The sequence below is a fragment of the Phytophthora infestans genome, genomic scaffold (assembly GCF_000142945.1).
Source record: "Phytophthora infestans T30-4 supercont1.7 genomic scaffold, whole genome shotgun sequence".
In the NCBI taxonomy this organism is placed as follows: Eukaryota; Oomycota; class Peronosporomycetes; order Peronosporales; family Peronosporaceae; genus Phytophthora; species Phytophthora infestans.
This window is the reverse complement of record NW_003303752.1, coordinates 1,614,196-1,623,916: the sequence shown is the minus strand read 5'-3', so window position 1 is coordinate 1,623,916 and position 9,721 is coordinate 1,614,196. Positions and strand designations below refer to the sequence as shown.

Below are 9,721 nucleotides of genomic sequence, written 5' to 3'. Positions count from 1 at the left end.
CAGCGATCTTTTATCCATCGTCGTGAAGCCTGTATATCGAAGTGTGAGAAATGTGTGGTGTACTCGCATGTAGTGCTGTGTACATATCTCTATTTTTAGACTTTGAGCATGTTATGCCTCGTAATTTACCGCTGAATTGATGACGATGGCGACGTGGTAGTGCAACAAATAATAAAATACCAGGACAAACAGATGTTTTGAGGTTGCTTTAGGCGATATGGTTGCACTATTTCTTGTTGTGTTGTCGTTGGATGGCTGCGGTAACGCCGTTCCCCATCCAGAGCGTTTTCTACTTTTCACCTTTAAGTAAATTCCTTTAAGCTTTGTCACGGTGGGGTGCAGTTTCTTCCATCTGCCAGCGACGGCGAGCTCAGACCCATCATCCGATTCTTTGCTTTTAATTTGAAGCCAAAGTTGGTACATCCTCATGTAGAACGTAGTCTTCTTCTGACCGACACCGCGTATTGGGTCTTGTGAGGTGTCTATTCATGCCTTGCACAGCTGAGTCGTATCGTCGTCGCTCCATTCAGACCCCTTCCTCAGAAATTCATTGCAATCTGCGACGTTTCCCGCGTTTGTTGAAGTAAGTGGGTCACGTAATCTGTTAAAACTGGAGTCTTATCTTTAGACTTGAATTTCACGCTAATTATTTGCAATTAGTTCTGGATTTGCACTCAAGTGACATCACAAATTCGGGATATATGACAAAGATGATCAAATCTAAAGGTAAAGACCGGTTCTGAGCAGGTCTCACAGAGCTCTTTGCTCCAGTATGCTTGGTTTAAAAATAAGGCTGGTAGTTTTTACAAAGTGGACAGCTGAAAAATAAGGGGGTTAATCTGTACACCACAATTAGTCAGGGTATGACTAATAAGCGTGAGCGGTGTACTTTAGAACTTCAAAAAGTAAAACCCGCTGTTAAGACTGAAGCAGTTAAAACCTGTTGGATGCTCTATTAATAAGTCGCGATATTTTTCGTACTATTAAATAGTTTGCATTTTCAGCTTGATTAGGGGTAGTCAGAGTTTTAAGAAAATTTCGTAAAGAAAAAATTCTCTAGGAGTTTTTTTAAATTCTGACTTCCCAAAATGCGAATTTACTGTTCCGCTATATGATTGGCAGAAATTAGCTGCCGTTGAGGCCACAATTTTCGGTGCGGTGGACGAAATTTATACGAATTTATGTCTCGCGGACGAAATCTGCCCCCCCATGGATAAAAGCCGAATCTGTGTCTCTTAAAATAATTTTGTGCAGGTCGTCCCGCAGCCAGTTCGTCCCCCCAGTTTCTAATTGTTACTTTGAACAATCAACAGAACGATGAACGGTGACGCCCCCAACGGCGGTCCAGGCTCGCCTGAGTATGCTCGCGGGCCCACAGTAGCCTCGCAGTGGCCAGCAGACGTGGATCTGGATGCGCTGTACCTTTCGGAACGTGCCGAGGTGGACGAACTTGTGCGCAGCGCCTCGGACATGAGCGTCTGGGCTATTGAGAACCGCAAGGACAATGCAATGGTATACCTGCACTCCAAGAACAGTGAGAGGCTCTCCTACTCCGTGCGCGCCGTCGCCAAAGTTGCAGGCTCTGTGCCTGACGTACTTGAGTGTCTGCGCGCCGTGGACAACACGAGCTTGAAGGGCTTCCAAAAGCTACTTCACTCACGCAACTTCTTGGACGGAGAGGTATTGCACGCGCACCAGGCAGACGCCGGGACAGTTCACAACGGGGCCTCCATCGAGTCAATGACGCTGAAGTGGCTCGTATACTCGTCTCCCAAGACTCTTGGGCGCTCCAAGGAGTTCTGCATCCGAGAATATTGTGTCCTGCTGCCCAACCATCCGGTACACGGTAATGTGGGTGTGCTTAAGTTCGAGTCGTATGACGGTGCGGCGGCACGCTACGGCATCCGAGGTAAGCCGGATGCTTACAGCTTGACAGTGTTTGAGCCGAGCTCCTACGTGGTACATCAGACCCCAGAAGATCCAAACATGTGCAACGTCACGCTGACGTTTGCGATGCGTAAAGCGCGAGGAGGAGAAAGTGTTTCTGCTGGAGTTCGACTCACTTCTCTGAGACTTGCGGGAGACCTGTCGGGTATGCAAAAAGCGGTGCAACAGGCACTGTTCGCTCCTGCGGCGCTTGCGCAACGACAGGAATGGGTGAATGACGCCCAGCGCACCAATTGCTCGCTTTGTGTACAGTCGTTTGGAATGTTAAAGCGACGTCACCACTGTCGAGTATGCGGTGAAGTGGTATGCTCGGCTTGCACCGTGTTTAAGATGGTCAAGGGGGATCAGGATGTGGCGGCGAAAGTGCGTGTTTGTAAGGCATGCTTGGCGAAGAGTGGTAGCTCAAACGGTGCGGGGAACGCGAACTTTGGAAGCACTTTGATTGGCGGATTTTCGAACCCGTCGTCTCGAATGGTCAGCAGCAACGGCACGGAGCTAGAGATGAACGGCGGCACTGGTATGACACCACTTCCGCATGGCATGGGCGTTGGTACTAGCATCAGTAGTACGAGCTCGCTGACTTCGGATGAGTCGTACAGCCCACCTAACGAAAATCCAGCCTCGTCGACTCCTCCAACGATGCAGTACAACAACGGGTCCGCCTTATCGTTAAATGACTTTGACGCGACTACGCAAATGAGTGAAGATGGAGGTAGCAGCCCGCCTCCTCTCCACAGACAAACTTCATCAACTTCAAGCCAAGGGAGAGGGACGGGTTACGAAGGTAGGCCGATTGGTTCCATGGGTAGAACCGCGTCCAATGCTAGTATTGCTACCAGCCGTAAGAAGAACTCGGATCGTCGTATCCATTATTTCAACGAGGACATGGAGGAGATCTGCATGTTAGCTATGGAGACATTGACATGTCCCATGGCAGGCATTCGCACCGAAGACTTTGAGCTCGTGAGGTATTATGACGGTAAGCCGGGACCAGGCCTCCCTCGAAGCCTGCCGACTTTTCGACGACTAGCAACCCGTGGCAAGCCGTGCATTGTGCTCGACGTGAGCTCGGACAAGCGAATTTCAGGCGAGAAACGCTTCACCGCGAAGTTGCAGTTCTTCGTCGGTATTCCGTTGCTTGTCAACGGTGAAGTAGTAGGTGATCTGTGTGTGGCAGATCGTTACGCTCGTGACAACATCGACCACAAACAGGTAGAGGTGCTCAATGTGTTGGGCGAGACGGTGACCCAATATATGCAGTCGGAAGAGTACCAGGAAGACCTGATGGAATTTAAAGCTACGCACGTGGCGGCTCGCCGACCTCCAACAAATGGATCTGTCTCCCAGTCAACAGACGAAGAAGCTAGCGCGCCGCCGGCAGGCACCAAGGAAGTTGCGTTTTAAAAGTACAGCGATGTGATAAAAGGTGGAATCAGTGGACACGATTGGCGGTGGTTGGTGGGCTGGGCGGTGCAGCGCCCAACCATTTGCGGTGTATATGTTATCCTGAAGTGTATGCGTGTCTGCCTCGCTTCCTCCTGCCACTTGTTTACCGCATGAGCAGGATACGTGGAAAGAATGATGAGGGGCTTCATTGGTAGCTGTCTGGGCTTGGAGGGCTGTGTGGATTCAGAATACCCCATGTTAAAGAATTTCCGGTCTTGCGTTCTTTGCTTACCTTCGCATGCCCTGTAGGCATCCCTCATTATGGCAATCGCGACTTTACGTTACGTCTTCAGATTTCTTCAGACAACTCAGGTTTGAGCCGACAGGCTTCTGGTTTGCTGGTCAGATCGAGGTCTGGGTGACGACAATGGATATTGTGATCGTGATCGCGGCTGCATATCGTCATTATCCCGGCAATTCAGCCAGGTATCTCGGATGTGCTGTAGCTCTTTTTGGATACTGCGGCCTCTGAGGTGGCGGTCTTTTAGCGCATGATGTTGTTGTTCCTCCTCCTGACGATGAGTAATATGGGACGAGCGTGTGACTGAAGTCGCTACTAGCGGTGCAGCCCGCTTTCCTGAAGGCGTTGTCTGTGCATATAATTTCAAGGTGTAACCAAACTCGAGAATTTAATGTGCGCGGCAATTATGTCAGGTCAAGTGCACCCTCAAGTAGCCTCTGTCGACTGACAAGTTGCACACCAACGCGTATTGGACTCCGAAGGTCGTTATGGTCTTCGTGATCATTCTCGCGCAGTGATGGCAAATCTATTTGATGTGGACTCGTTGTCATTGTCGGCGTCCTAGCTGGGCTTGAACCATCCATACCGGAAGAAGGTGGAGAAACGACACTGAGGCGATGATTACTCGCTGTGCGGCCTCTTTCCTTCTGCTCGCGCATTTTCTGCTTCTCATCGAGCATAAAGTAAGATGGTAGCTCCATGCACAATGGATCACCCGCAATATGCATGTGTCGCCCACAGATCAAGCAACAGTTTCCACTTAGTCGCATAAGCTTGCGGGTAATGGGAATCGCAGAGTCGGATATTGCAATGCCTGTAAAATTCGCGTCTCGCGCCAAGCCTCTCGAGCCACAGCAATCATACGAAGCCGTCTCCGTGTTGGAACTACGTGTGGCTTTAATTCCTTACCACCAAAATGAAGCATGAACAATTTTCTCTGGTTCAAATGAGCACAGTAGAAGTTAGTTTGTTTACCTGGTTGAACCTTAAACCAAGCAACAACGAGTCCTTACTGTAAGCACACGTCAGTAGTAGCGCGAATGTCCACAGGGCAAAAGGATATTTTTTTCTCGGACTCGATATATTCACCGGCCACGTCAAACTTGCCCAGAAAAGTGAGTTCGACAGTGATACTACGGTGTACGCCGCGTACCTCTCCCATACTGAAGTAAGAGGCTTTTAGATGCTCCACATCACACAGTTAGCCGAAGCACGGCTTACCTCATCTCGGAATTCTCACTGACTGTAAGGCTGACACTCTCAATAGCTTCCCCACGCAAAAATACAAAGAAGGAGTCTGCCTCGCCACCTTTGCGCGCCAAGTATTGCTGAGTGAAATAGAGAAGAATGAGTTGACAGGTTGAAACGAAGTGAATGCGTTGAAACACGTACTCCAGCTGACACATTGACAAACTTCATAGAATTTACAATGTGCATGAGCTCTACATGTAAATCAAAAACACCCGCACATTTACGAGTCAATGAGCGATAGCAAACCAGATTTACAGCGTGGACATACGCATCTTGCTCCAGTTTTTGAAAATAAGCAAATGCTGCAAGAAGGCGATGTTGTCGGTAATAGTTCCCTGACATAATAAAACGAGGTTAGATAGTTTCCGGACAAACCAAGTGAGCGTTTATTTGAGCGAAAAGCTACTTCGATCGTTTGGCTGCGCGTCATACGCAGGTAGGAGGCAGCTGTGAGCACGATGAAGTTGGCCATTTGCGCCTGTTGATCAACCACAACTGTAGCACTGCGTTTGGAGTCGGGCTCAATGAGGCAGAGCTCTCCAAAAGTTGCACCAGGCGTCAGTGTTACAACCTTATTTCCGTAGTTTATGCTCGCTCCTGCTGACTATGGCAAGGAAGTGGTGAATTGGTCAAGGAAACGTGCAATAATTGCACAGGCGTGGATACGTAGTGGCAGTAACACGGGGGGAGGATATCATTCTCTGAGCGGTCTTCTGGAGGCTTCTTTAGCATGCTACAGATGAGTACTAAGCAGGTCAACACTTGCACGACTAAAGTTTATATTTTGCAACTTACTCGATAATGCGCTGAACTTTTGCACTGACAGTCATAAGCGCTGGATTGGGCAGAATCTCAAGACGTAGTGCACTCCATTTGCTCGCTTCTAATTGAGAAGTCGACGAACCTGTTTCCTCTCTGTTTGCAGCCCATGCTGCTGTTGTGCGGCGAGAAAGTCGAGAGTGTCTTGACCTTCGTCTTTGATACGCAGTAGTGGCCTTGGAGGCTGTGGGCGATTTCGGCGCGACCGATGGTAACGCTGCCATTGCGAATGGGAAGGACTTGTTGCCAAGAAGAAGAAGAGAAGTTGGTGGACAGCAGTAATATTGCATACCTATTTGTGGACTCGAGCGTACCAGAAGACGTGTAGTTGTCATAGCCATGAATCGTCTATTGGGAAGTAAATAACCATGACGATTGCTACTTCTTACTAGGCTTGACCAGCTTGTACGACTCAAGTCGAGAAGTCGGCAGACCTGTAGATGCGTACGCGTTCATCTCGCTGGTCTTCTTCTTCTTGCTGCGACGTTTCTTCTTCGTTTCGGGTTCACCTGAAGCCTTCTCCACGGACAGTTCCTCTTTCTCTGCATTCTTGCCCTTCAGCTTCACATCCTCTTGATCCGCCACCTCATCGTCAGGCGTTGCCTCCTCTTCGTCCTTCACCAGCTTCGTCTTCTTATCACGTTTCCGCTTTTTCTTTGGCTGCTCTGCCTCTTGCAGTTCATTAGCTCCAGTTTTTTCCTCGTTATTCTTGCGTCTGCGGTTATCTTCCTGGGATTCCCTGATGCTTTTCTTGAACGTTTTAAGCCGCTTGCGATCCACAGTGTATTCAATGTCGGCATACGGTGCCATGCGCTTGAGAGACACGAGCTGCTTAAGCTCCTTGTCGTCAGCTGCCATGATCTCATCCACCGTCAGACCAAAATCGTTGTTCTGAACCTGACGGTACTTGAAGCGACACTTAATGTCCCCAATCAGATCTTCGTAATCCAGGCTGTACAGCTCGTCCATATACTTCTGCTTCTCATGCTGCATTTCCTCGATTTTCATCTTCTCAGGCGATGCCTCCTCTTCCACGTCTTCGCCTTCTTCTTCGCCGTCTCCATCCTGTTCCTGCTCCTCCTCGTTATCCCCTTCCCCAGATGTGTCACTAGCCTTTTCGCCACTCTCTTCTGCATCCATCTCCTCATCCGGATCGACAGGAAGACCACCGAACAGCTCTTTATCCTCCTCCTCGTCCCAGGTAGGCTTCTCCATATCGTCGTCGTTCTCATCGTAGTACTGCTCGTCAAATACCGCTTGCATTCGCTTATCATACTCTTCGGGGTCGAAATCACCTTCCAAGTCCTCTGGCTTCAGGCCAGCCGTGCCTTCAGCTTCACCCATGAGGCGAGCCACCTTCTTCAGCTTTTGTTCAATCTCTGCCTGCTTGAGGTTCTTCAGATGACGCAGTTCCTCCTCTTTTTTCTGACGCTCAAGCGCCTTGCGCTCCTTTCCGCTCAGCTCGTTTACGCTTTCGCGAGTCGTCCTCACGACGCATTTGTATCGTCAATACGACGGGAGTGGGTCTGGATTACACTACTTCCTTGCTCCTCGAAACGGAAATTGTAGGTGTGCTCAAACTCTTCAGCCTTCTCCAACTCCTCGGCATCCTCCTCGTCCTCTTTCACGATGTCTTCATAATGCGGGACAGCCACAGTCTTGTCCTTCCAGCCTTCACTGCTCAAATAATGCGCAAGGAACTTCTCCGAGTCCACCTCGTCCTTTTTTAGCGTCGTACCGTACTTGGATGTAAACTCCGCATAGTCTTCATCCTCCTGTTTCTGTTCCCCTTCAGTCTTCTTTCTGACCGTGAAGAGCCCACCATCCAGATTGGCTTCCTCTACTTTATCTTCATCACTGCAATCCTCGTCATTTTCCTTCAGCGAGGCCAGGAAATCCTTCTTGATCTGCACCTGCTGCTCAGCATACGTTTGCACATATTCGCCGTCTTCCTCCTCCTCCTCTTCGCTGCCACTAACATCACCTGTCATCACCTGCTGGCGCACTAAATCCTTGTAGTACACCGGCGCCGATCCTTTCTTCTTCTTGCTCTTCTTTTCTTCCTCCTCCTCACTGTCGCTGTCCGCCTCTACTTTCTTAAAGAAAGCGATGGACGAGTCGTAGATGGCAGGGTCCCTCTTGCGGATGAGCCTAAGTGTCTTGCTGATGTCGGCGTCCAGCTCCTTCGTGAGCTCCTCGCCATCCTCGTCCTCCGTCTCTGAGTCGGACTCGTCGTCATCATCACCCGCGTTAATCCCGCGCTTCTCCAACATCGCGAGTTCTTCCTTGCGCTTGCGCTCCTCGAAGGCCCGCGCGAACTTCTGGTTTACCTTGAGCAGGATCTCCGGACTCGTGGGATGTTCCGACTGCGCAGAATTCGACGAGCCCTGAGAAACAAAAAGATCATCATTTTCGTGACATGTAGAGATCGTGGACGACACAGAAGCGGACGCCTTGGCGCCCTTGCGCGAGCGACCAGAACCCATAACGCTAGCGGAATGAATGGCGATGGCGTTTTGGCGTTTGCCGCAAAAAGGAATTTGGAATTCTGGGGCTTTGGGCTTATTAAACAAGTGATTTCAAATATCCGGTTTATTGGGTAATTTCGAAAAGTTAGAAATACTTCTCCGGTATTGTTTTTTTTTATTATCGCACGTAGCTGAATAATATATTTCTATTGGATAAAAGGGACTCTGGCTGCGGGCCACTAAAATTATGGTTGGCCTAGCGCGTTGTGGTTTTGAGCACGATGCCCAGAACTCCTGAAAACAAGACATTGCGCCTGAAACTCGCCTCAATGTGGTCGATTTCCTTGCTGAACGGAGCGTCCACGGTAAACTGCTCCGCGGAGCAGTTTGTGCAGCTATGGAGGCTTTTGATATGTGTCGCAACAGCGTCAAGAAATCTGAAAGTCGCGCCAAAAGGTTAGCTTTATATCCGCCCAGAAGCGAGTGCAACCCAAGCGCGGAAGGCACCTGTCCGTGCAAGAAGTTATCGAGCTCGTCCAAGGGGTGCCGCTTTGTCAGAGGCAAACCCAGCGAGCACTGGCGGCTGCATCTGGTATAGCACGCACTACGCTACAGCGGTATCTTGCTGATGGGACTCTACGTCGCGCATCTTCTCGTGTTAAACCTACTCTGACTGATGCTCACAAGACAAAACGACTACAATGGGGTTTATCGCATGTCGAGATGGCATTAGGTACTGTAACATCTCAAAAAATATTATTACTCAACCTTTTTTATTGCTATAGACATTAATTATCTTGTTCATATTGTTTTGACTCAGTTGCCCGAATGTACCGCATGCATCACATATACAATACTGTGCATGTAGATGAAAAGTGGTTTAACCTGGGCCACAAGATATTACCTGACAGCCAATGACCAACTGCTTTATCGATCATGTGCAAACAAGAGATACATAGATAGCATCATGTTCTTAGCTGCTGTCGCGCGCCCGCGCTACGACTTTCACAAGAAACGGTACTTTGATGAAAAGATTGGCATTTGGCCTATTGTTAAAAAGGTCGAGGTGGTTCGTAGCTCCGTTAATCGTCCAAAAGGTTTGCTAATTACGAAGAGTGTGTCTATGACACGAGCTCTTTACCGCGAGCTACTTGTCGAAAAAGTATTTCCAGCAATTCGATCCAAACTTCCAGGTATTTTTTCAATTGTTATATTTTTATTGTTGCAACTCAATTATTATTATAGTTTTAGCTCGCAGGCTCGACCGTGGTCGTCCAGCAGGACAGTGCAGGGCCTCACGTTTAGAAGGTGATGCTCAGCTAGAATATGCGGGGATGGTTGATGGCTGGAAGATAAAGATGCGCTGTCAGCCGCCTCGGTCACCTTAATGTACTTGATTTGGGATACGTCTCGTCTTTTTAAGCTCTACAGTATCAAAAAGCTACCTACGACTCTGACAGCCTTATTACGCGGTTGAAGAAGCTTTCGACGAGCTCAGGTGGCAAACACTTGACAAGTGTTTTATCACTTCGCAGAAAGTGATGGAATC

General features: G+C 49.0%; 2 protein-coding genes across 2 annotated transcripts; one reads left to right on the top strand and one right to left on the bottom strand.

The window, feature by feature from the left end:
- Positions 1-1,317: 1,317 nt before the first annotated feature.
- PITG_05227 (uncharacterized protein) lies at positions 1,318-3,351 on the top strand (the record flags this gene model as incomplete). The annotated part of the gene is made up of 1 exon (XM_002998861.1): positions 1,318-3,351. One exon carries the CDS (start codon positions 1,318-1,320, stop codon positions 3,349-3,351), a length of 2,034 nt encoding a protein of 677 aa, XP_002998907.1.
- Positions 3,352-6,082: 2,731 nt separating this feature from the next.
- PITG_05226 (uncharacterized protein) lies at positions 6,083-8,111 on the bottom strand (the record flags this gene model as incomplete). The annotated part of the gene is made up of 7 exons (XM_002998860.1): positions 6,083-6,223; positions 6,326-6,715; positions 6,863-7,165; positions 7,240-7,469; positions 7,563-7,620; positions 7,684-8,053; positions 8,101-8,111. 7 exons carry the CDS (start codon positions 8,109-8,111, stop codon positions 6,083-6,085), a joined length of 1,503 nt encoding a protein of 500 aa, XP_002998906.1.
- Between the last annotated feature and the right edge of the window lie 1,610 nt (positions 8,112-9,721).